General features: G+C 32.2%; 1 protein-coding gene and 2 long non-coding RNA genes across 5 annotated transcripts; 1 reads left to right on the forward strand and 2 right to left on the reverse strand.

Annotated features, from left to right (window-relative positions):
• The first annotated feature begins 11,372 nt into the window (after nt 1–11,372).
• On the forward strand, nt 11,373–16,047 carry LOC110779887 (amino acid transporter AVT1I). Its single transcript, XM_056828815.1, has 3 exons — nt 11,373–11,631; nt 14,012–14,619; nt 15,328–16,047. Exons 1-3 carry the CDS (start codon nt 11,484–11,486, stop codon nt 15,847–15,849), a joined length of 1,278 nt encoding a protein of 425 aa, XP_056684793.1. The 5' UTR covers nt 11,373–11,483; the 3' UTR covers nt 15,850–16,047.
• Nucleotides 16,048–18,270: 2,223 nt separating this feature from the next.
• On the reverse strand, nt 18,271–19,861 carry LOC130461991 (uncharacterized). The gene is made up of 3 exons (XR_008922073.1): nt 19,380–19,861; nt 19,203–19,298; nt 18,271–18,590 (listed from the first exon to the last, which is right to left on the reverse strand). It is a non-coding gene; the product is annotated as an uncharacterized lncRNA (long non-coding RNA).
• Nucleotides 19,862–22,757: 2,896 nt separating this feature from the next.
• Nucleotides 22,758–26,801, reverse strand: LOC110781318 (uncharacterized). Of its 3 annotated transcripts, none has more exons than XR_008922094.1 (6): nt 26,382–26,801; nt 26,163–26,254; nt 25,211–25,290; nt 24,956–25,099; nt 24,764–24,838; nt 22,758–23,309 (listed from the first exon to the last, which is right to left on the reverse strand). It is a non-coding gene; the product is annotated as an uncharacterized lncRNA (long non-coding RNA). The 3 variants fall into 3 exon arrangements; XR_008922095.1 differs by having other exon boundaries at nt 22,758–23,364; XR_008922093.1 differs by having other exon boundaries at nt 22,758–23,995.
• Nucleotides 26,802–27,818: the final 1,017 nt, after the last annotated feature.

Here is a 27,818-nt window from a genome sequence, read left to right on the forward strand (position 1 = left end):
TAACCTAGGTGAATCAATGGCAGTCTTTGGTGTTACGAAGCAGAGAACCTGCATTTGGGTTATGAAGGAAAACTTAAGCAACAACCCATGGAGTGTATGGTTTTCAGGAGATTCTACTTCAGAAGCATATGAACTATTCTCAATTAAATGTTGGTCATACAAAAAGGTTTCCTATATAATTTTCTCCAAATTACGGTTATATAAGAAGCTATTCTATGACGAGAGTACAAGTACATTCATTGTAGTATACCACGAGTCGTATAATGAACAGGAACCAATGTCTTACAATATTATAACTGGTGAAATACGACGGTTTAGAGAATCAACGGCCGGCCTTAGAATCAATTTTGTGGATACTTATGTGGAGAGCTTGGCTTTGTGCAGTAGACGTTAAGGCCGGAGTCCGGACTTTGTTATGCTAATTCAGAGATTGTTTCGTTGCCTGGTAATGGTACACTCTTAAGACCTTACAAACTTTGTCTTTCTCGTTCAAGAATTTCAAGAATCAATTGTTAATATTTGTTGTCTTCTTCTTCATAGCTTGTACAGACAGAGGTTTATAATAAAGTTTGCTATTTTCTTAGTATGTTACTGCCTTAGGCCCTGTTCTTTTTGGCTTAATTTCAGTTTCAGAACTTATTTGGCAGCTCAGTTCAGTTCAGCTCTAAAAAACAGGGCCTTACTGGTAGTTCACCTTGAAACTTGTGTTGATGCTTGTTGCTTTTTTTTCAACTTATATACTCCATCAGAATTTAAATGATTTCTCCATTTCCTTTTTAAGTGTCCATAAATGATATTCTAATTTGTTTTCTTTCCTTTTTAACCTTGTAATCTTATTGATTTATCAATATAAAATCATGCATTCTCATTGGTTAGTTTAAGTATTGATGGATTGATGAGTTCGCATTTTGATTCTTTAAATTCTATTGGCTCTTACAAATCAAAACTTTAAAATTTGTTTTGTATTCTTGTGAAAAAAATTAGCAAAGACAACAACTCCCCATAAAATACAACAATAAATTATTATCAACTCTCAATGTTTTTTTTTTTTTTCTACTTAGTTACCGCGTAAAATTGCAAATGGGAAAAACATTTAGATTCGGAGGGAGTATATTAAAGTAGATTATACTCCCGTCCCAAAATTATAGTCTTGTTTGACCAAAAAGTGGAATATAGTTGGTGGGAAATTGAAATATACTACCTCTGTTTCAAAAAAAAATCTCACTTACTATTTGCACGGACTCCGGTATAATATTTGACCGTTAATATATCCAATTCTGTCGACAAAAAATTATAAAAACTTGACATTTATAAAATATATTTTGAGACGAATCTAATAAGATATCTCATGATAATTTTTTATAAAAATAATAGTGGGAATCTATGGTCAAAATTTTGATTATTGGTCATACTTTCAAAGCGCAAAAAACTTAATGAAACGAGGTAATAATACATTGATGATTAATTTGTATGAGAAAGTAGAATATAGTACAGGGGGAAGGGAAATATAGTACAAGGGGTAGGTTTCCAATGCAACTTTTTTTTTTTGTGATCCTAATTAAGAGTATTTCTAACGTGTGCCCATGGGCACACATTAAGAAAATAAATTCTATACTAAATATTTTATTTTGTGGAATTTTATCTCTTAATTAGGTAGGTGTGTTAAATGGGGAGGTAGAATTTATATTCCCTTACATGTCTCCCGTAATCTATTTTCTTACTCCTTTATTCTTTATTGCGAACAACATTTTAAACTCGCCTCGAATCCGGATTAGCACTAAGGGTGAATCGGATGGTAACACCAACAAAATTAACAATATTTTAGACTAACAATTAAAATATTTTCTGAAAGACACTTTTGTACGCTTATACAAGAGTCTTTCTGATTATCCATCATTTATCCTTTTCATTTTTTGTCTGCATACTTCAAAAAAAGTTACAGAATTCTCACTTAAACTTCCAGTAGTTTAATTGAAAAATAAATCCTGGATTTCTTATTAAAAGTTTTAAGTAAAAGAATGAAAGAATGAAAGAACAAAGTGTTGAAAATATTTAAGTGGATGACTTTGTTTGTGGAAAAAAATCATTCAGGTGATATTAGGCGGCGTTCCCCGAGTTTCATACACTACAAGAAATTGCACTATTAACGACGGGAAATCCCGTCGTGAAAGGCCAATAATCGTTGATTAACGACGGGATTTCCTGTCGCGAACCCGTCATAAAAGGGGGCCGTCGTTAATAGAAAATCCCGTCGTAAATCCATCGTAAACCCGTCATAAAAGACATTTGCGACGGTTATTCCCGTCATTGTTTGGTTGTTAGCCCCGTCGCAAAAGGCTTTTGCGACGGGATTTTTGACCCGTCGTAATTAGGTTGTCGTTAAAGATACAAATTCTTGTAGTGATATTTGATTGTTGTTATTTGAAAATAGACTAAAATAAATCGATAGAAAAATTAGGAAAGGGTGGTAACCTTGGTAAGAAAGGAAATAATGACGATTTTATTATTTCACAAACGACATATTCAACTTACCATAAACTTGTAAATATACTTCACTATTAAATATTTTAGTATAGAATCTGTTTTCTTAATATGTGCCCATGGGCACACATTAGAAAAACCTTGTTTCTTTTAATTACTTTTACAAGGTTTAAAATTGTGCACTTAATTAGCTATCATGCGTTCTATATAATCTCCTAATTTTTATTTATTTTTCATGACCTTATCTTATCTGAAATTAATTAAATTTATTACAACTTATTTGAACGTTTGTAATGAGTTATATATTACTCCCTCCGTATTTATTTAAGAGATACACTTGGCCGAGTACGGGTATTAAGAAAAAGAATTGAATGAAATAAAGTAATAAAACAAGTGGGGTTGAGTAGATATTTTAATAAGAAAAACAAGTGGGGACCATGTCATTTTAGGGAGTGGGGGTGGGGTGTAAATATATTATTTAGTTAGATGGTGGGGTTGATAAGTTATTAAAATGGCAAGTCTATCTCTTAAATAAATACGGCCGGAAAAAGCAAGTGTATCTCTTAGATAAATACAAAGGGAGTACAATGCTTGGTTTGATATCTAATTCAATTCTAACCCTCCAGCTAAACGCCGCCTCCCCTCCTCTAAGATTCTAGCTTTATTTCTCCTTGGACTATAGATATCATTACATAATTTATCTATCTATACCTAGTATTTAAAAACTAAAATCATAGGTGATAATGAGACATGTGTCCTCACCTCATCAATCTCCCATTTTTTTTTCTTAATTAAAATAGAAAAATAAAAAGATATCAACTTGTATTAAAAGAAGGAAAACCCAAAAGACTTCCCATAAAAAAAAAAAATCTAAAATACACCCCTAAAAATAAATAATCAAAACTAAATGAGCTAACTTACAGTGTTATTAATATTCCATAACAATAACAATAAACATTAGTATTTATGAGTTAATAGCTTTTTTAAAAAAATTAACTCAAAATAAATCATAAGAAACTAAACACCTTCTTCATCAACCTCTCATCTTCCATACACCCTCTTATAAATAATTTGACTAACAATCATTTTCGTTGTATCACTTACACAATCACTCTATATCATCATACCATTTTCAGAGGTAATGTGTGTTTTACTTTGTGTGTCTATTTTTTTTTTTATGGCTAAGTTTGTTTTTTCGTCAATGTATTATGATTATTTTATTAATGGTTTGTTTTTATATTGACATCATATTATATATCATTATCGTTGATTGTTCCTTCTAAATGTTGTTAGATTAATTTATTAATAATCTTAAATATATACACGTGGTTCTATTTAATTATATATTTATATCATAATACCGGAAATTATTGTAGGTTGAGCAATACAAGTTCGTATAACACCTTAAAAATGCTATTGTGCATTGCATTGGGGCTCAAATGCTAGTTAGCATTTAAGAACGAATGGAGTAGTAAATTTGTAGAACTTTATAGAACATTGGAATGGATGAAGTAATACGTAGTTTAATAAACAACTACTCCCTCCATCCCGGAAAACTTTACCTGTTTTCCTTATCGGGCCATCCCTTAATACTTGACCTGTTTCTAAAAATGAAAATATTCTAACAATATTATATTATTTCTCACTCCACCCCTATTAACCCACCTACCCCCTACTCCATACAAAAAATAATTAAAAATTCAACCCCTACTCTCCCCCAACCCCATCCCTTTACACATTTCCCATTAACTACAATAAAATAATACCCTACTATCAACTACTACCTATTAAATTAAATAAGTCAGTTCAAGTCCCTTAAACTCTGTGCCGGTCAAACCGGATCGAGTATTCCGGGACGGAGGGAGTAGTTAGTGACCCGGGCGATGCCCCAAATTTTATTGTTTTTGTTATTTGTTTTTGTCTGATTAATGATTTTTTTCTTTGCAAAACTTTTTGTATTTGTTTTATTTAATTTGTTGTCATATTACATAATTTCCTCTAAATATATGAGAATTTTCAGAACAGTCCCTATGTTCAGATTCTTTATTTTTTCAAGTCTTACTTGGTTGGTACTCTGTATAAAACTTTTTTTTTTCTATTTCACTTATAAACATAGGAAATTTCTTAAAGTGTCAATTATTATAAACTAGTATTGAAGCCCGTGCGATGCACGGGTTTGTAATGAAAAGTACATATTCATTAGCTGGAGTTCCATCATCTTGGGTAGATTCAAAAAATTGGCGAAATCGACAATCCGTATCATCGCGAAATTATGAATTGGCCATTAAGATTACACCCATTTTTTTAATCAAACTACAAATGCAAATTAAATGAATAATTTACTCTCACACTTTATTTTGAAGCCCGTTACAATAATTATCTACTCAAAAATTAATAAGTCGTTCAAATTTGTAAACTAATCCCTATAACTTTTTTCGATGGAGATAATCCATCCTATGATTTTGGATAGATAAATCTATCCTAACTACCATAATTACCTTTTTATTAAGATCTACCAACATATTAACAAAATCAAAAAATCTATCTAACTACCAGCATGCTAATTTCACGGCAAATCTTTTTTTAATTAATAAAAATATGAATAAACCTTATTTATTTAAGCTATATTTTTTTAAAAAAAAATTGTTATGTTGATGGTTAGATATGGGTATAAAGTCATATAATTTGTAATTGGAAGAAAAAATAGGTTTAATGCAAATAGAACTCTATTATACTTAATCATAATTATCATAACTATTACAAATTTCTTTCGTGGTTGCACCAAAAAGATTTTTTTATGTAAAAATTATTAAGGTAATTGAAATTACAATTACCATTTATTATAATAACTACTACTCCGTATAACTTGTTGAATCGATCACCCTCCTTGAACCATCGACTTTTGCGCTGAAACATAGCAAAGAATTTATGTACGTGAGTTACTTAAGCAAGATGAAATCAAGAGCACAACAAAAACTAAAATTCAAATATATCAATATCCAGTAGGCATACAAAATAGTATTACATGAACACACATCAACGAATAGCAAGTTCTTAAGCCGATGGAGCATAAACAATTATGCTGTGTACAAAAAAAAAATTACGTAGATTTTTTTGTGTTATACGTGAGTTTTGGTGGATCCTGAAAAGAAGTTTATATGTATATATATACAAAAAGGGAGAAGAGAAGTAGGATAGATTTTAGTTGGAATCTATCTTTATCATATTAAGTGGTTAATCATGGAAAGACTCTAATATTATTTATTTAATTAATTAATAATTTAATTATATGTGATGACGTGGAAATCCTACGTGGACGCTCTAAATGCTTTTGAAAAAACTCCCCTTTATATATATATATTAGATTGAATAACAAAAATTATATGTTATTGGAAAAACAAAATTGATTATCTAAAGAAGTAGTGTAATAATTGACTTTTTTTTATGCATGATCTGAGTAATTAAGAAAGGATTAAGTAAAAGTTTGTAATAGGTTGTTATTCAAATATATATTGGGCATTAAAGTTTTAATATTTATAAGAATGACTTTTGTGTTTTTTTCATTACTATAGAGTCATACGTTATATCATTGAAGAGATGGTTAAAGTTATAAATAAGAGGTCATGGGTTCGAACATTAATACTAACATTTTTTGTGATAATAAAATTGAGGAATTCGCAATGTGACATCCTTTTTTTTTTTTTTTTTTTTTTTTTTTTTAATAGGTAAGAAGAAGGGATCCTAACTGAACCAGCACCTAGCACAGGTTAACCAGCCAGCTCCGCAGGTCATCACTTGAGCCACTCCCAAGCATTTCGCAGTTGATGGGGCTCGAACTTGTGACCTCCAAATCACAAGGTGAGTTCCCCCACCAACTCTCGCAACGTGACATCCCTTGCCTTGGAGATTTAATAATAGTATAGATTATGTACGGAGTACGCAATAATATCCTTTATGACATTAAAATAATAAAAAAATGGAACTAATAAAGTAATAGTAACATAAATTTTGTGTTGCAATAAGTAGTACAACGTACTAATTAAGGCGTAAAATGTTGATTTCATCTCAATTTGTAATAATTATTTTATAATAAAATAACGTCTATTTAACTCAGTGAACAACATTAATACGGAGTTCTACTAATATAAATATTTATATTTTTAATTTAGGACAATTTTAATTTTAAAACTTTTTAAATCGTGCAATTGGATTTTGGACACTATTTACACATGTTCTTTTGACTTTCTTCTGTGATTTATAATTAATAAAAAAATATATTCGTCTGGATTTTGTTAGATTCGTCTCAATAAGTATTATTTAAATATCAACTTTTTTTTATCCATAATTGAAAATATTAATGTTTGAAATCGTGCATTGACAAACATTATTAAAGAGTTGTGTCATGTAATAAGAACGTGATTAAAGTGAGTGAATTATTTATTGTAGTAAAAAGATAATGTGAGTGAGTATAGGGACCACGTAGGAGATAATTAAATCTAATAATAATAATAATATTAATAATAATAAATAAATAATAATCTAGTATTACTATATACTAAAAGAGACAACAGGAATGACACGTGTCAATTCCAGGTGCGATTGTTCCCCTCCAAAAATCACTTTCCCAAAAAAGTGTATCTGTTTTATTTTATTTTTATTCTCTACCTTTTTTTATAAGCTATTTATGTATGGACACAAATTTTAGTTTACAAATTATGGCAATAATAGATATGACGTAATAATAATTATTCTACATTGGTAATATATTAGCCAAATCGCTATATTAATAATGGAAAACATATCACTCAATATTTTGGTCAAGTTGTCATATTAGCATTTTAAATATGCATATTAGATGAATAAATTTAAACGAGTATGTTAAAAATGTTCTAACTATGCAGTAGTTTGGGAGATATTCAGCTAAATATTTTGTGAAAACAAAATATCAAAATCCGTGCATGCACGGGATCTAATCTAGTAAATATATATAGGGAAGATTTTTTGGTGAGCATTTAAAGCATCCATGTAGGATTGTCGATCTAATCAATAATTATACTTCATCCGTTTCATAAATATCGCACCATGGTTAACTTTTGATTCTCTAACATATTATTTTAACTCTTAATATCTCAAATTATGTGTAAGTAAAGTTATAAAAAATTGAAATTTAGAAAATATATATCGATACGAATCTAACATGACCTCACATGACTACAATTTTCTTACGTGTGAATCACAAAAAATGGTCAAAGCCGTATTGTGAATAGTGTAAAAACAAAATGGTACGATATTTACAGAACGGATAAAGTATTTAAATATTAAGATTTAGAAATTATAAAATAAAGTAAATACGTTTAGGATAAGGAAAAGTGATTTTTTTGAAAAGATAAGATTAAGCGAATATTTAAAAGACATAATTTGATAAATAGTCTTTTATCATTTTTTAAAAGATATAATCAGATATATGTTAATATAACTCCATATCAAATGTCAAAAATCAAATACTTCCTCCGTATTTATTTAAGAGATATACTTAGTCGGGCACGCGTATTAAGAAAAAGAATTGAATGAAATAAAATAATAAAACAAGTGGAGTTGAGTTGATATTTTAATAAGAAAAACAAGTGGAGACCATGTCATTTTAGGGAGTGGGGGATGGAGGTGGGATGTAGATATATTATTTAATTAGATGATGAGGTTGATAAGTTACTAAAAATGACAAGTGTATCTCTTAAATAAATACGACAGAAAAGACAAGTGTATCCTTAAATAAATACAGAGGGAGTAATACACAACAACATAAATTAACCTGTGCAATGATAGGCAAAAAAAAAAAAAAAAACGACCGAATATAAAGTGTATTACCTCGTGAGTCGTGAATCGTGATCACCAATTTCGAGCCGAATTATAACCAAAAGATTACAATAGTTAACTAAAAGATCTCACCCAACTTGACTCGAATTGTTATTTCCAGCCATGAATCCATGATGGCTTTAATTTGACTAAACAAACATGCGTAGTGCCGTAGTCTATTTATTTATTTATTTTGTTTTTCCATTCTACACGGTCTAAGACTCTAAGCACGTTAAAATGTACGTAGTACCAGAATAAAACCACAGATAAAAGGACAAAAACTGATTAGTCTGAAAATGTAAGAAGAGTACTCCCTCGTGCTTTTAGGGGTTACAACTTGATCGATATAATAATAAAAAAAAATTAGTTATATTTTCTCCATTTCGTAAATATCGCACCATTTGATTTTTCACACTATTCACATTATGATTTTGGTCATTTTTTGTAATTTGTATGTAAAAAATTGTAGTCATGTGGGGCCATGTTATATTTGTATCAACGGATATTTCATGAAATGCCCTCGAGTTTTTCCATAATTCACCAAACGCCCATCAAGTTTCAATAATTCATAAAATACCCCTCACAATTCGTACAAATACCCAACATACCCTTACTAATAACGGACCGTTAGTCTGCCGTTAGCCAAGTTTTCAATTCACCCAAATGCCCCTATTCTGAAACTTATTTCACCAAATGCCCCTATTGTGAAACTTTTTTCACCAAATGCCCCAAACTTAAATATAGCTATTTTGATGTTTCAGCGACTAGTTTTTGTGTTTGAAAGGTAGTTGTTGGTCACGGTCGACTATAAAAGCCCCTTTGCTGAATGGTTCTTGTAAGTTAGATGTTATTTTGATTTGCTTTGCTAATTTCATAAGATTTTTGTCATGAGTTTTCTTTCAAAATCATCATCCACACCCAATGAGTCCACATATATATTAGAGTACCTACCAAATTTTGTTATTGTGGTAGGAAATTTGTCATTCGAAGCTCTAATACAACACTCAATCCACAAAGGTTGTACTACAAGTGTGATCCTTGAAACAATCTGAGATGGTGAAAGGGAGTAGTTGAGCAAAAAAACAAGGGGCAACAACACGAAGGACAATGCGGGGGAAGCTTAGACGAATGAGAAAGTATTGAAAACAGGCGAAACAGTAAGATGCAAGAAGAATTGAAGCAAATGAAGAAGAAGCTAAAACAACAACAAAAAGTAGTCAAAGTTGTAATACAAATGGGGATATTGATGTTTGTAATTTTACTGTTTGTAATCATGAAGTAAACACAAGTAATGAGAAACAAATTCACATTTAATAAATAATTGATGTTGCATAATCTGCACAAAATACCAAAGTGGGAAGGATTTCTGTTTTTAGCTTCACTTACAAAACATCTTTCCACCAACTACATTTAATGTTATTTTCTACTCAACGAATATGTGCAAGATCACAACAGATGTGCAAAAAACTACCCCAAAAAGCATTAGCAGCTATCCAGAAGAGCTTGTGGAACACCACTTCAACCTCCATTCCTACCACAATAACAAAATTTGTTAGGTACCCTAATATATGTGGAATGATTGGGTGTGGAAGATGATTTTGAAAGAAAACTCATGACACAAATCTTATGAAATTAGCAAAGTAAAGTAAAATAACATCTAAAATACAAGAACCATTCAGCAAAGGGGTTTTTATAGCCAACCATGACCAAGAACCACTTTTGAAACACAAAAACTAGCCGTCTGAACATCAGAATAGCTATATTTAAATTTGGAGAATTTGGTGAAATAAGTTTCCTAATAGGGGCATTTGGGTGAATTGGAAACTTGACTAACGGCGGACTAACGGCCCGTTATTAGTAAGGGTATGTTGGGTATTTGTACGAATTGTGAGGGGTATTTTATGAATTATTGAAACTTGATGGGCGTTTGGTGAATTATGGCAAAACTCGAGGGCATTTCATGAAATTTCCGTTGTATCAATATATATTTTCTAAATATTATTTTTTTATAATTTTTACTTACACATAATTTGAGGTATTAAGAGTTAAAGTAATAGGTTAGAGGAGTAAAAGTCAACCATGGTACGATATCTTTGAAACGGAGAAAGTATATTGGTTCTCTTATCGCATTAAGTTATTTCTTTAATTTCTTTTTATAATTTTTTTATCTAACATTCATCCTCGTATAGCTTTCTATTTTATAAATATCTTATTGGTACACGGAGTAAGAATGAAAGGGAGTAATATTGAAATATTTGCATCCTGAATCATGATGGCCTGTAACGTGGAGCCTAATTGTAGACAGCCACAACCGGTCAACATATTATAATAAAATAATAAAGTTTATTACGAGTAAACTACAGTATCACACAATTCCTAAACCAATAATACCAATGAAATTAAACTATTTACTGATCATGGAATGTGGAAGCGTCGACCACAAGTCCAGTAGTCCACAACTGAGCACGTGACCAATTGTTTTTAATGAGTGGCGGAGTCGGGATTTTTAAAACGGGAAATCATGATTTTGAAGACGAAATATATGGTTGTACGCTGTTGTGTATTATTCATGGGCATATATTATAATACAAACAAAATAGAACACAACTCTACCACGATATTCTATCATAGGATAACTACGTTATCTTTCCATACCACCACTAATTTTAATGCATTTTAATAACAAAAAGATAATGACTGTAACAGCAGAATCATGAAGGATGTAACGGACGTAATAAATGCAAATTAAAACCCACCCCACGCCCACGGTCCGAGCCCGACCCAGCACGCACTCGCATTATGTGTTCACCTATATCACTCTCCTACTTTCTTAAACAAGAGTTACATCCTTTCCCCCAATTAATAAACAAGGAAAATATGAAGAGTTTTTTCAAAGTAAGACTCTATGATTATCTTTTTTTTCTTTGTGCTTTTCGATGAGAATTTTCAACCTACACTTTCTTAATTTTTAATTAATACATTATTTAAATTGTAAAAGGTAGTCATATTTGGCACTTGATCGTCTTACTTTTCTTTATAATAACCAACGTTGTAGCATTTCTGTTTTGAAAAAGTATCACATCTCTCTACTCTCTTTCTCTCTTTCTCTCTCTCCTCTCAAACAAGGCAGTCAACAATTAATCAAACAAATGGAAGGTGATCATCGCGAGGGATCGTCGTTAACACAACCATTAGTAGAGTTAGACGAAGCAAACAACAACATCAACATCTCATCAATTAAAGAAGGCAATTCTTCATTCTTCAACACTTGTTTTAATGGCCTCAATGCCATTACAGGTTATTTACTTCTTCCTCTATATCTATTTCCATCCCCTTGTTTCCGCATTTTCTTATTTTATATTTCCTCCCTCCGTCCCTTACTGTTTGTCTAATTGTATATAGTAAAGTTTTTAAAGTTTGACCATGGATTTCATTGACCTAATTATGGCTCCGTTTGGTAGGGCGTAAAAGGTTTTCATGGAAAACGATTTTCTCATTTTCAATCATTTTACGTTGTTTGGTTGGATAAGGGATTGAAAACAATTTTTCATGACTTCCTCAAAGGTGTTAAACCCTTTTCCATTTGAAATGGAGAGAAGCCACTTTTCCTTATTTCCTCCTTACCTCGCTCTCCTTTCTTCCCCTCAATCTTCACCATCTTCTCCCATTATCCTTTAAGTTACCAAACAAAGGAAAATTAATTTGAAATTTTGTTTTTTCATGAAAAATTATTTTACAATGAAAACGTTTTACGCCCTACCAAACGGAGCCTCTATGAACTGATTATAATCAAATCAATTAATCCCTCTGGTCAATTTTCTAATGTCTTTTGTTCAAAGTATTATTCATGCGAGATCTTGCAAAATATGACTACTTTTTAAGGAGGGATTAAGAAAAATTATCTCGCATGGAGTATGAGCTAACAACTTGTAAACAAAAAAGCTAAGTCTATGAAAAGAGCCACCTTATGACGTTTTGGTTGTATTATTCTCATTTTTAATTAGCTACTCCTCTTTCCCCACTTCCTGACAAGAAAAGTAGGAAGAATAAAAATAGAATTAATCAATTAATTACAAGACAACTAAAAATCACACAATAGAAGATCTGTTTTGCAACAAATTAAGGAAAAAATAATGTAATACGTACGTAGTAGTTGAGCAAATTGTTTTCTTCGAAGTTTATTCAAAAGATAAAAACAAAAATTATTGTTGATGTGGTATAAAATAGCTGGACAACATGGTCCAAGAAAGGCACTAACACATATAGGCTATGATGACTATCGGTACGACAAATGGTCCACTTCATTGCCAACGTAACACCAATCTAGATTTATCTGTATAAAAACTTATACTCCCTCCGTCCATTTTAAGTGCTACTCCCTCCGTCCCAGAATACTCGCAACGATTTGACTTTTTGCACTATTCACATAATTCACTTTAACCCTATTTTATTTATAGTATATGAAAATTAGTTATCATATAATATATTGTTGGCTTCATCTTAATATATATTTTCAAAATATTAATATTTTATAAGTTTTTATAATATATAATTGAAGATATTGATGGTCAAAGTTGTGCATTGGCAAGCGTGTTCAGTCAAACCGTTGCGAGTATTCCGGGACGGAGGGAGTACATTACTTTTATGTAGTCGTCCCAATTTAATTATACATATCTATATTATAAATGGGCCCATACAAATTTACATCTTCATCTCAATTAATTAAATTAAAATGATCTTAAATTAAAATGTCCTTTTTCTTGTCTTCTTTTTGTGCCTAAAAATTCGTGCCAAATTCCATTTGTGCCACTTAAAATGGGACGGAGGGAGTACTTTGTATATGGAGGTCTCATTTTTATGTAAGACAACATTTTATGTTCTACTATTATTAATTACTCTATCCGTCCCTTAATATTCACACCACTTTCCTTTTTGGGTCGTACCTAAATACTCGCACCATTTCTATAAATGGATTTTTTTTTACCAATATTATATTATTTCTCACACTTACCTACTAACTCACTCACATCCCTACTCTCTACAAAAAATCATTTAAAAATTCACACCCCCACTACCCCTTTACACATTTTCCACTAACTATATTGAAAATTACCCCACTATCTATGGGTGTTCATAAAAAACCGACCTAAATGGGCGGTAAATCGAACCGGAAAAATTAACGGTTAAACGGGTCGGTTACGGTTACAATTTTTGACAGAACGCTTAACCGAATAAACCGAAAATAGAAGATCAAGTCAAACAAAAATAAGTCTTACCAACGTCTAAAATTACACAAGTTCATCAAGTTCAAACAAAATTATGAAGTAACATACTTATTGTTTCAAGAAAGGACTAATGGGCTAAGAGCCTAAGAAGTAAGTACACTAACAAACATTTTTTACTCAATTCAAATGTCTTAAACTCCGCATCGGTCAAACCGGTGCGAGTATTAAGGGACGGAGGGAGTATACTTTTAGATCAAACAGTTATACTTATAATAAAGCTATCTTTACGTGTATGAGTGTATGACAGTCTACTGTCTACATATTCTTGTACCTGTACACTTTCTATAGTCACTCTCAAATTATATAAACGTAGCACTAATGTAACAAATTATTGTTACATTATTTAACCATAATTAGTTTCTAAAATGGGTAAATTAATATTATTGGATCAGGAATTGGAATACTATCAGTACCGTATGCCTTAGCAGCAGGAGGATGGATGAGTCTAATCCTATTCTTCATCATAGCCTTAGCAGCAACATACTCAGGCCTACTAGTAAAACGATGCATGCAGGCCGATTCAAAAATCAAAACATACTCCGATATAGGCGAACACGCGTTCGGACGCATCGGAAAAGTCGTGGTATCCGCAGTATTGTACGCAGATCTGTACATGGTCGTAACCGGGTTCTTAATCTTAGAAGGCGATAATCTACACAACTTGTTCCCACAAATGAGTGTTGAATTACTCGGGTTGACGATCAATGGTAACTCGAGCTTCATTGTTATGGTTGCCCTGATTTTGTTGCCTACGGTTTGGTTAGATGATCTTAGTATTCTTGCGTATGTCTCGGCTGGTGGCGTGGTCGCATCGTTTGTTATACTATTATCGGTCGTATGGGTTGGTGCATTTGATGGAGTTGGGTTCCAACATAAAGGGGAATTGTTTAACTTGAAAGGGTTACCTACGGCTGTTAGTTTGTTTATGTTTTGTTACAGTGCTCACCCTGTTTTCCCTCCACTATACACTTCCATTCAAAAGAAACATCAGTTTTCTACGGTACGTAAACCTCCAACCCGATCTATGTTTTTGTCTATGATTTTATATTACTTAATGTAATTTCGTATGCACCAATGATGTCTTAATCTAGTGATAGACCGAATGTCTGTGTATGGTAGTTTATAGGTTCGAGTCGCCACTAATAATATTTGTTGTAGTGTTAAAAAAGCTTATATTGATGCATGTTTAAGGCGAAATGAAAAGTTCGAGTGACAAAGAGTAAAATTTGTCGATGATATCAAAATTTTTACTTTCTTATATCGCCGAAAAACACACTAGAATTATAGATATTATCACAATCTAGACCTGATCAATAGGCGGGATGTGTTTAGGACGGGCCACGGTCAAAATTACATTCTGCCCTATTGTGTTGGACTAGGCTAGGCCAGACATCAGGTCAAATTTTATGTCAAAGCCCACTATTTTAGACCAAAAATAGCGGATTTTTCATGGCGGACCAATTTTATAACTAAAATTTCAATTTTGCGTTGCCCAAATCCACCCAAAAAAAATTAAAACCGGGCAGCGTATCAGGCTGAACCAATAAAAACGGGCCTGAAAATATGCCCAAACCCCACTATTTTCAGGCTAGGTCAGCGGGCCGGCTCAAGATGGTCGGGGTCTATGACAATCTATATTTCAATTTTATAAACTTTATAATGGTTAACTTGCTAAGTTAATGACATTGCTCCGTTTGTATATGGGCAGGTCTTACTCCTATGTTTCACAGTATGCACACTGAGTTACGCAGCAATGGCAATCTTAGGGTACGCAATGTTCGGTCCAGGAGTAAACTCGCAAATCACATTAAACCTTCCGACGTCAAAGCTAGCCTCGCAAGTAGCAATCTACACCACATTGGTGACTCCATTAGCAAAATACGCACTCATGTTAAAGCCCGTGGCAATTACAACCGAGAGTTGGTTTCCTACATACCAGAAGAACAAGTCCTTCAGAATCTTCATCAGAACATTCTTGGTTGCTACACAAGTTATCGTTGCGTTGTGTATTCCGTTCTTCGGGTATCTCATGTCACTTGTTGGAGCATTGTTAAGTGCAACTGCATCTCTTACCATCCCTTGTGTTTGTTACATGAAGATTTCTCGAACTAAATGGGGTAGTGTTGAGATGGTTGCTATCCTAAGTGTTATAGTCTTGAGTATTCTTATTGTTGTTTTTGGTACCTACACTTCTTTGGTCCAAATCATTGGGGAAATCACCACTTCTTGAGGTTAATTTGGGTTTGAATAATTAATTAATGCGTAGATTTTATGATTCATTTGATTTTTTGATCAATTTTGTACGAGTGTTGAATGGTATAGATCGGTCAGTTTATTTACCGAGAAGATCTAAACTTGTAATTTTTCCGTGTTGGAATTCATCTTCCAATACTTTATGGATAAAATTACTACTATGTAGTTCCAGAAAGATTTAAACTTGTAATTTACCAATTAATTCACATATTGTAAGGGATCTCAAAATCTCAAATTAGCTAGAAGTGAGTCAAGTGGCCCACATAACTTAAATCTCAAAGCAAACATTTATTTGCAAGCGGACTATAATAAATACTTTTGGATCCTCTACAGTTTTAATAAAAATGTAGAGTTTGAACAATATCAACATTTCAAAATGTAAATGGAACTTAATGAAACAGAGATAGTATGTACATAAAACAATATTTTTGGAAAATAAAAAGAATAACAAAATTGTGGGATTTGAAGTACGAATATTTATTTCGAGGAAAGTGATTTATTTGATATAAAGAAATCGTTATCCTTTTCCTTTTTTACAACAAAGAAGATATACCGTATACGGAGTATATAAATATAGACGAAGTATATAGTCATACACTCATACAGAGGTACTTCGTATAACCCTATATATATTCTAAACCTAATTCTTTCCGCGAAGAAGAAGAAACCGGAAAAAGAAGAACAAGAATTTGTCCAGATGGAAAGTCTTACCACCGGAGCTGGATTTACCACCAGAGTTGTGGACGGAGGTATTGGTGAGGCTGCCGGCAAAAGCCCTTGAAAAATTCAGGTGTGTTTGTAGAGCTTGGTGCTCTACGATCGATAAACCTGATTTCTTATCGATGCATCTTAGTCTTTACAAGAATAATGTTGACAAGAATCGTTTTCTAGTTATGAAGAATTCAAAGGGATGCAGTATACTTCAAGTTCGTCAAAGAGATAACTTTAAGATAAGTACAAACTTTCTGCAGAAGAATATGAGCGAAAACATTGACGTTCTTGGATATTGTAATGGTTTGGTTTTGCTTTCACGGAAAGATGATTATGGTATGATTAAGCTATGGAACCCTTCTATACAAAAATCTATTGTTCTTCCCCGTTGTCCTGGCGTTAGACAAATTAAAGCTCCTATCGTTGGATTTGTCCCTTCTAGTCATGAATATAAAGTGGCTGCCTTTAGCTTTTCTGTTGAGAAATTATCAGTGTCGATTTCAGTTTATTCAGTTAGTGATCATATCTGGAGGGAAAAAACAGTTATGATTGATTTTCCAGTTATATTTGTTCAAAGTATGGGGTACCGCCAAAAATACGATTACTCTATGATCTTTGATAAATGGAAATTTTATTACTCTCGTGGGGCTGTGCACTGGCTTGTTTCCGATAAGAAACAACCTGAATAGTGAATACGAACCTAAACCTACACATGTTCGACTTTGGTGTGGAATTGCCGGTTGTTGAAGATGAAATGGTAATGCATAGTATGTTTAACCTAGGCGAATCATTGGCCGTCTTTGGTGTCTCGGAGCAGAGAACCTGCATTTGGGTTTGGGTTATGGCGGAAAACTTAAGCAACAACCCATGGAGTCTATGGTTTTCAGGAGACTCTAATTTGGATACCTCTAGATTTTTCTCCAAAACACAGTTATTGTTATATAAGAAGCTATTCTATGATGAGAGTACAAGTACATTCATTGTAGTATACAAGAGTACAACAATATTGTTTGTAGTATACAACTACTACAACCACGAGTATGATGAACCAATGTCTTACAATATTATAACTCGTGAAATACGACGTTTGAGAGAATCTACGGCCGGCCTTAGAATCAAATTTGCAGATACTTATGTGGAGAGCTTGGCTTTATGCAGTGGACGTTAAGACCAAACTTTGCTACGCTAATTCACAGATTGTTTTGTTGCTTGGTACTGGTACACTCTTAAGACCCTACAAACTTTTCCTAATGCAAGATTGCTTTTTTCTTCATTTGTAGCTTGTAAGTTGTAAAGACTGAAGTATTTAACTTATACAATTATTAGATATCATTTTCTTTTGGAATTGAATAATATCCGTAATCGTAACTATAATGGTACCCCTGATCTATCCAAACTTTTGGATATGGGATTGATTTGATAACTGTATAAGTTATAATACCCTAGATTGGGTATATAACAACCTTTCAGGTTTATAAGTAATTTTATTGGACCCACTTTTTAACACTAATTTTAGATTTATTAATTAATTAAAATAATTAAAATATAATTAACGATTGATTAGGATATGATTAGTGATTAATTGGCCGGAATTTTGACTAAGGTAGTAATTGACAACAATTAACTAAAGATCTAGGTAGTAATTTTAACAATCTAGGTAGTAATATGCAAAGTCACCAAATACCTAGGTAGTAATTAGTAAATTTTAATTAATAACCAACGTTGTAACATTATTTATGTCACTCGAACTTTTCATTTCGCCTTAAACATGCATCAACGTAATTCCCCTTTATGTTGGAATCGTTACAACTTTAAGTTTAGATCAACTTTCTGGTAAGCTGACCTGAAAATCGGGATACCCACAGTCCCACACTAATGTTTCCATTTGATGACGATTCATCTGACCGGCTAATTAAGTGAACGATGAGCGAATTTACTGTGAAATGTGGGTATCGAAGGGTTGTCTAAAGGGAAGGGACATGTCCTCTTCATACCAACAACCATCATCTATGCTACATCAAAACAAATTAGTTTAACAAAGGAATTGAAAATACGTCTATAATTAAAATTACTTGCATGATCAACAATCTCAATTTATTTCTTGAAGATATTAAAACCCACCAAGGCCTTGTTCGGCAAAAGTAGCGGTAGCGGGTAGCGGTTAGCGCCTTAGCGGTTGAGTAGCGGTTAGCGGTTGAAGTAGCGGGTAGCGGTGAATGGTAGCGGATAACGGTTAGCCGTCAAAGTAGCGGGTAACAAATATGAGTGTTCGATAAAAGTAGCGGTTGATATTATAAAATAAAATAAAAGCTGAAATATTATTTAAGACTTTAATATAAATTTGTCAAACGCTATCCGCTACCTTAAACACGTACTACTAATTTTAATGTTTGATAAAAACTACTCAACCGCTACCTCTACCGCTACCTAAACCGTTACCTCACCAAACACTTACCAAGTTTTCATAATGGATCATGTGCATGTGATTAGTTTAGAGAATTGAGGAGATATTCAAGGACCAAATCTAACATGCATATCAAAGAAAAATATGTAACAAACATGGAGAAAATATATCAACTTCACCTAACATTTAGGATGAAAAAATCAGGATGGTGATACCTTATCCTCATCTGGCCACAATGGTGAGTAAAAGCTTTGGTTTGAAGGGGGTTCCATTGGAAAATTGACTACAGTTGATGATGACAAAATATTGACCTATTACATATTGAACAAAATATTAAACTAATTTACATACAATTAAGAATTAATATAGATTCATTAGGAAATGTTTTTTACCAATGAACTCGAACAAGGCGGTTGATGTTATTGTGTATTCTGATCATGACTAAACTCATTAGGATTTGTATGCCACAATTTAGTATAACCAACATTTCCATGGACCGGGATTGGAGGCCATCCACCTTGAACCCCATCACCATTGCTACCCGGACTCAAACAAGGTATTGATCCTAAGTGAAAATTCTCGGTATTTGGTAACATAAAAATCGGATTTTGAGACGACAAATTAATCGGCATTGGAGGAGGTGATGGAGGACGACAAGATTTTAGTGGCTTTTGGTTATTAGGAATTGGTAAATTAGGCAATGGCAATGGCAAATGAATACCATTTCGAGAAGGCGAATCCGTGGATGGAGATGAAAATTTGCTTCAACTTTTTTGATGATGATATTGATGATGATCTATTAACAATCCCATCATCACCACAAATGTTGCTACACATTTGTTTTTGATCTTCTTGAATCATCCTTAATTCTATCTTTTCTTCTTCTCCCTACCTCCTTCGATCATGAACCTATGATACTTACATCTTTCTATATATATATATATATATATATATATATATATATATATATATATATATATATATATATATATATATATATATAATAACTAAATTTCGAAAACTTTATCAAATTCGAAATATGATTTTTTTTTTCTTAATCTAACAACTTAGAAATAAATCTTTACTAATTAAGAAATTAATTATTATAGTAAATGGATCTAAAGTGGCTATATCTACTCTAAACTAAACTAAGATTTTCACTCTACACGGTGACACTCATGAAACAAATTTTATACAAAATGACCTACCCAGAAATAAAGGAGTTCCCCAAAAAGTGAAATCTCATTAAAATCACACAAATTTTATAAAATTTAAAATATAACATTTTTTTGAGGACGCATGCGGAAGTTTTGATGGACCTGAATAATATAACAAAATTGTATTTTTTTCATTGATTACATTAATAAGAATTGTACAACAATATTTGCGAGAGCTCATGTCTCTCACTTATCTCTTTGGTAGAACCCTTGTTTTTACCCCTCATGTTTGTGGGAGCTCTCTTTATGGGCTCATTCCTAAACTTATGCAAATACAAACTATTTATAGTTGTTCAATATAGGTCATTTTCATTCTCTAGAATTTTTTACCTCTTTCACTAAATAAATTTTTCTAGACGCTTAACTAGATATTTTTCAAGTAAATTCTAGACATTGTTTTGGCTAGATTTTTCTACACACTTTACTACTAGATTTTTATATAACACCTTGTAGATTTAGATTTTTCTAGATTAATAGATTTTGGGTCCATAACCTACCAAATACTTTCTAAATACAGAATTAAATCAATTTTATGTGACTTTCACGTGTCCTCGGTTGCTTCTCTTCTGTTCGATAATCAAGAATGGGATAATTGATTAATTTCGTTCTAGAGAACAAGAACTTTTGAAAAATATATTACGATAAATTTTAATCATATTTGTACATTCTGTTTGTACGTCCAATTGACTTTTAGTTGGTCCTGTAGTCTGAAAGCCCACTTGGATAAATACAACATAATCCAGTTATCTTCCACAAGTCTCTACGCCTCTTAAGCGGCCCACGGCCCATTTGTAATGCTACATTTATTACACGAACACTATAAATACGCCGTCTTAGTGCACATACCAAAATACGTTCATTTATTATTTTTACATACACTTTAATTTATAGAGCTTACTCTCGAACCTAGTATTTACTTAGGCATCGGATGGGCTTTACTCGTAACATCCCCGAGACCAGTTAACTCAGTTGTGTGGAGGTATTCTTGGACTAAAACACTCAAGACCATGTTAGATCTTCTTCCACTACAAAAGGGTATTTAATCCGAATCCCATTATTTCATACACGGAACACATTCAATTGCTATTTCACTAGTGTTATTCAAGAAAATAGTTGACATAAATTTGTTGTAGGTGGGTATTTTTTGTTATTGCATAACATATTATTAGCAAGAACTGTATATGTTTTTATTAAAACTAGTACAAAACCCGTGCCATGCACAAATGGTTATATATTTTTAATTCATTAGTTTTTTACTTTTATGTATCATATATGAACTTTATTAGCATCATTACTTAAAGTAGATGATATATTTTTTAAATAACGTGGTAATAAATCTATACTATATATTAAAAGGCGTTTCAAAAGAAGTTTACATGGCGCTCTGCTTATTAGTCATTCACTCTATGCGATTTTCACATACATGAAAAAAAATGTGAAATATGATTTGTATAAAGTTTGAACCCCTAACCTTGTGTTTAATTAATAAAGCTTTTACCACTATGACATAACGTGTTTCATGTTATCATTACGAAAATATAAATAAATAAATAAAAATGTTACTAATGTGGTAACTCGGGGCATCGCCCGAACCCAGAAACTAGTTACCAATTAAAAAGAAAATAATGCACAACCAAATAAAAGAACTAAAAGCCAGAAGATCGATCACCAAAAAAATAAAAAAATAAATATAAGCCAATAAGGTAAAAAATTAAAAAAAACTAAAAGTCATCTAACTTTGGATGAAAATTCCTATTTAAATAAAATGAAAAATAAAACTTTTTCGATCTTATGACTTATCTTCTTTGTTCATCATCTTCTCCATTCCTATAGATTAATAATCCAATTATATTTGTGTGAATTTAGAGCATAAGAGGCTGATACGAGCATATTGTATTACTTTCTGTGAATGATTCAACAATGCATAAGAAAACACATTAACTTCTAAGATGGTAACACTAAGTTAAGAAGTTTGTACGTAATTTTTCAATAGTAAATGATTATACTTGTTAATTAAAAAGACACATTACCTTCTCATCCATAAGAACTATTTCAATGCCGTATGGATCTATATGAGTCTTAGAGCTATGAGTTTTCTAGAATCGAATTACACTAGTTTGTATGCTCCATGATTAGTTCAATGGAGTGACATCCAAAACTAAATTTAATCTTGACACCATGATGATCAGTGAATATTATTCGAAAAATAATTGTGCAGTGTTTCCCTTATACTTATATCATTTATATAGTCGTAGACGTACAACAACACAACTTATTTTTTAATCCAAAAAATAAGCTATATTTAAAATCAAAAAATCTTTATGTGTAGACGTTTTGTTATAGAAAACTAGTCTAATATGCACGCGATGCGTGCGGAATTATATAAAAACTTAAAATTGTATTACAACCACTAAATATAATAAAAAATGTTCACAAAGTAGTAACATTTCGAAATAAAAATAGAATTATATTAAATTACACAATATATTGTTGTTAATTCTAGATGTCTCTGAAGAGACATAAAAACAGAATTACATTAAATTACACAACATATGAACATCTATATCACATAAGAATAAATTATGTAGCTGAATAAAAGTAATTATGAAGTGATAGAAACTTAACATAATGATGCTAACGTAAACCCGTTAAAGGCCAACATTGGGCTTAAATATTGAGCCCAAACAAAGAAGCTTTCAAAAAAGACAATAGCCTGAATACAAAACTCTACCCAAGTGTTTCACCTTTTTCTTTCATTACCCTATCTTTTGTTTTGCCGTGAAACTTGAAGGATGATTCAGCCGTAATTCCTGCACCAGAGGAGAGAGAATATAAGAATACAAAATGGCGGAAAAGGAAGTCACTAATCAAAATCCAAACTCGCAAGTTCATGACCACTCGGCTTCTCTCATGAAGCAATTCTTTAGTTCTTCTCCCTCTTTTCTCCATTGATTGTCTTCTCTCAAGTGCAGTTTAGTTCCAGTTTTTATGACATTGTGGACCGTCATGGATCTCAACCTCAGTAGTATCTCCACTCGTGTGGATCAAGAAGATGATAGTCTTTTGGTCACATCGCAGCATTGTCGATTTATGTTGTTCAGTTACCTAACCAGTCCACCAAAACAGATTTTGCTTAAAAAACCGCCAACCACAACAATAACTGCAATGAAGGTAAAAACGTAAGTGTAACAAAGTAACATACGCATAAGCAAAGCTGAAAGGGAAAAAAAAGATAACCCTCAGCCGCAGCTGCTGCTGGGAAAAACAGAAGAAAAACAACAGTTGAAACAGCTGGAATGAACAACCCATAGCAGCAGACTGTAACAACAGAACAAACAGTCTGCAAACACTCTAACACAAATCTGCACATATCAAAAGTATGAAAATCAAACTGCACCTGCAGCTGCTGAACCAAAAACTACCAGAAGAACCAATCTGCACATATAAGAAGTGCAGGTGCTGCTGTTTTCTTCTGTTTTTCCCAGAGTACGTTGTTGGCTAATGATGTAGCAGCTGCTATGTTCTACTGCAGTGTTCTGCTACCGTCTTAGAATTCATTTCAAACAAATCCATCCAGCCTATGAAAGCAAGGACCCTATTCTCAGGAACATCTTGAGCATAACCAAGAGTAGGGCCACTGGAAACCCTAATCCTATTATTCATACAACCCCATAGAAAAAAATAAAACCAACAATAATTATTCACATTGATAAAGGATACCCGCATCCTTTAACTTCAACTTCTGACAATTGAACAATGAGTCTCCTATCTCAGCTATCATCGCAGTGTCACTACAAAAATGGCGGAAAAGTAGTCACAAATCAAAATCCGAACTCGCAAGTTCATGACCACTCGTCTTCTCTCAAGGAAGCAAAATTCTATAGTTCTTCTCCCTCTTTTCTCCATTGATTTTCTTCTCAAATTGTTATTCCATAATTTTAGTAATTGTATTAAGTAGTAATTATATTTCAATCATTCTACCTTTTAAAAAAAAAATCTTGACGTTTTTGATAGCTACTGAATTTGTGGCGTGATTGGTGGAGCAAAGTCGCAAACTAATGTGACTTTCCTTTTTCTTATTTTCTGTTTCAATTATGGCATGATTTTTGGTGAGTTAACCTGTATATTCTGCTGTGATTAAAAATATTATAAAATATAGGGGATATTAAATGTTTTTAAGGTGACTTAACTTTCTGATTCAAAGCCTTCATTGCATCTGTTAACTTGAGAAATGAATAGTTACCGCTAGTGATCCATTTCATCTATGCAATATATAAAACCTTAAAAATCAATTGTCCAGTTTATAATCATGGTAACTAATGATAAGAATCGAACAAACAAAGTAGTTAATTAGGGGGAAAAGTTGTCACCTTTTGCTTAAAATCTTAAATATTTCATTTCAAATTTGCAATTGATCAATTGAATATGAAAATTGTATTAGAATTTCATCCAAAGCAGCAAATACAGAGCATCATGATCACAATCATAATAACCTCAATAAAAAAAGTACTCTTGTAAAATTAGAGAAGCAAGAAATGGAAACAATAGAGCAAATTTACCTGATGAGAAGTGGAAACAATAGAGCAAGTTCAGGCCATGAATTCTTCTTTACAAATTCAGCATCAACAACAAAACTATCAAAAATCAAAAGTCGATCAGTTACAAACTTACAATTACCGTATCATCAAAAACCAAAAGGGAAATAGGAAATTCGGAAATTCAGCTAAAAAAGTTAGGTTACTGCTTCTAACCTAAGAACCGGAAATTCCGCTCGAATTAACGATTCCAATAGCATCTCCTTAAATTCCTGACTAAAAGAACCCGATCGACCTTCCCATGAACATTTCGTTGAATCAAGTTCTTAAAATAATAAGCAGCAGCTACTTTACCATCTCCTACACAGTTTAATCAAGTTCAAATTTTCAATTTTTTGAATCGCAATTAGAAATTCAACTGATTTAGTGCAGGAATCAAATTGATAATATGAAATAGTAGAAATGAATTACCGTTAACATGGGAGAGGAGAGAGAAAGGGAAATCTATCCCTGGAGAAACATAGGCTGTCAAGTAATTTTGTCCCAGTCTCCTACATAGTAAGAAAACATCCATCACATGTCAGATAAAACTATATTCTGCTTTGCCATGATGCTCTTGTGTTAAACACAAAGATCCAGTGAATATAATTAAAATTAACCTAAAATATTGATGATTATTGTCAAGGACCTCAAGTCCTCAAGGTATGGAGAATTATACAAATTAGTGAGGTAAATAAAATTCCAAAGCTCATCTGGTAGCAAACCTATAGCATCAATTTCATAGACCTTCAATTTCTCGGACATTAGTCACTATCTCCGTTTACACTTTGTACAGGAGGCTGCTCAAAGTTTTTAACAAAAATGGAAGAATTGTAGCTTTGCGATGACGAATATGGTTGGACCAACAGAGCAAGTTAGTTTCGCAAACAACCCTGTAAAAGGGTTTTACTTCTTACCAACTGGAATAAACTTGGTAAGATCAGTTACCTACGTACCCCCATCTAGTTCATCAATATTCATTAATCTCCGACCAAGATTTAATTAACCTATACATTCTTGAGATCATTTTATTGCAGAGTTTAATAGTGATGCACATAGTTTGTTAACACACACCAGCTTATTAGTGATATTAGGTTAATTACAACTTAATTTAATCATCTCATGTTAACACACACCAGAATTCCCCTTCCAATGTACCTGATCAATCAATCACCAGTCCAAAACCCCAAATTCTACAATTATAAGTGATTAAGGCGGTGTAAAAGGTGCAGAAATTCACCGAGTAAAATTGCAGAGTAAAATTAAACTCACGGGATTAACTCCCTTCAAAATTATACTACAATTATGATTAGGAGACAAAATTAAATATGAACTAATAAGTAAATAAATATTTAGGTTTTGAAATTAAAGGAGTTCCACAAACCTCTCCTCTCACAGGCTTAGGTCCATTCCAAAATGTGTATGTTTCAATCACACACCTCCTTCTTTTGCCTTTGCAATCAAATCAAGCCACATCTGAATAATTGAAAATTGATATTGAAGTAAAAATTGGGTATTATTACACCAAAATCGGGAAGAAATGTAAATTTAAATGAAATTGAAATATTTACAACAAAATTCGGGGAAAAGGAAGAATGATGACCTGGGGAGTGGCGCGAGGGTAGTGATGCCGGCGGAGATGAGAATACGACGGCGTCCGGCGATGATAAGTGATCGATGATCATATGTCACGTTGTACAGCTCAAAGATGAGTTTTTCGATGGAGAATTCCGCCATTAAAAGCATGAGAAAACACCATTGCTATTTGAGAGGGAAAAGGGTGAACCTTACCATCAATGATTTTTCATTGATCTTCGAAATTGGTTAGGGTTCTTCAGTGACCGGGGAAGAAGACGGGGGGAGGTTTGGGATGTGCAGAATTACCATGGAGTTGAGAGGAGAGAGAAAAGGCGTGAGTTGAGAGGAGGGAGAGATTGGGCGCTTAGTGAATCTCTAGGGTTTCGACCGAAGTCTGGGGTAGGAGGGTATTATTGTCTTTTTCTAAGGGGACACGAAAAGTGTATTTACTTATTTATCCTCAGATGTTCCTTTATATAATAGAGATTACTTTTATTTTTTGGTTGAAGAATTTTATCCTTTATTTAAAAAAGTAATAAAAGATTCTATTTTAACAAACTCTGACTTATGTTCACGTTCAACATATATTACTGTTTAACATTTTTTCATTTATTAAAAAAACAATGATTTAATCTTTTATTTAAAAATGTAGTAAAAGATTCTATATTAACAATACCTGACTTATCTTCACGTTTAACAAATCATAATTTATTATGTGAAAATTTGCCAAATACAACCTCATAAAGTTCTTTATTTGTCAATTACAATCATAAATTTTTATTTTTGCCAATTACAACCTTAAACTTATACATCCATTTTAAATTACAACCCGAAGTTATTTTCCGGCAAAAATCACCGAAAGATTATATCATAATGTTATTAAAAAAAATTACATAATTTCTATAAAAAAATTAAATCGATAAATAAGAATTAAAACAAAAAAAAAAAGAAATTGAAAAAATATTTTTTTTATAGAGTACTTCGTAAGTTTTTTTAATAACGTTATTACATTATCTTCTGGTGATTTTTGCAGGAAAATGATTTCGGGTTGTAATTTAAAATATTGAAAAAATTAGAAATTTGAGTGTGTAATTAGCAAATAGTGAAATTTATTAGGTTGTATTTGACAAATTTTATGTTTAAAATTTATTTCATATAGAAAAACAATGATTTCATGCTTATCTTTTAAGTTCTTACATAGAATCTGCTTAACTTTTTTTTAAAATTAAAAAAAATAGAAAATATTTTAAGCCTGGGAACTTTTTTCTAAAAAAGCGACATGCGCATTTCGGAAATTTATCTGGTGATTACTTTAATACTCCATATATAGTAAATGATGATTGGTAAATTGATGTTGAATGAGGAAGATAGAGTGGAAAATGTGTTAAGTTGTAAAATAAGTTGCAAACAACAACTTTCTCTTATTTTATTCTTTTTTTTTTCCTTATACCCACCCACATCT

Source organism: Spinacia oleracea, chromosome 5 (assembly GCF_020520425.1).
Source record: "Spinacia oleracea cultivar Varoflay chromosome 5, BTI_SOV_V1, whole genome shotgun sequence".
Taxonomy (NCBI): domain Eukaryota; kingdom Viridiplantae; phylum Streptophyta; class Magnoliopsida; order Caryophyllales; family Amaranthaceae; genus Spinacia; species Spinacia oleracea.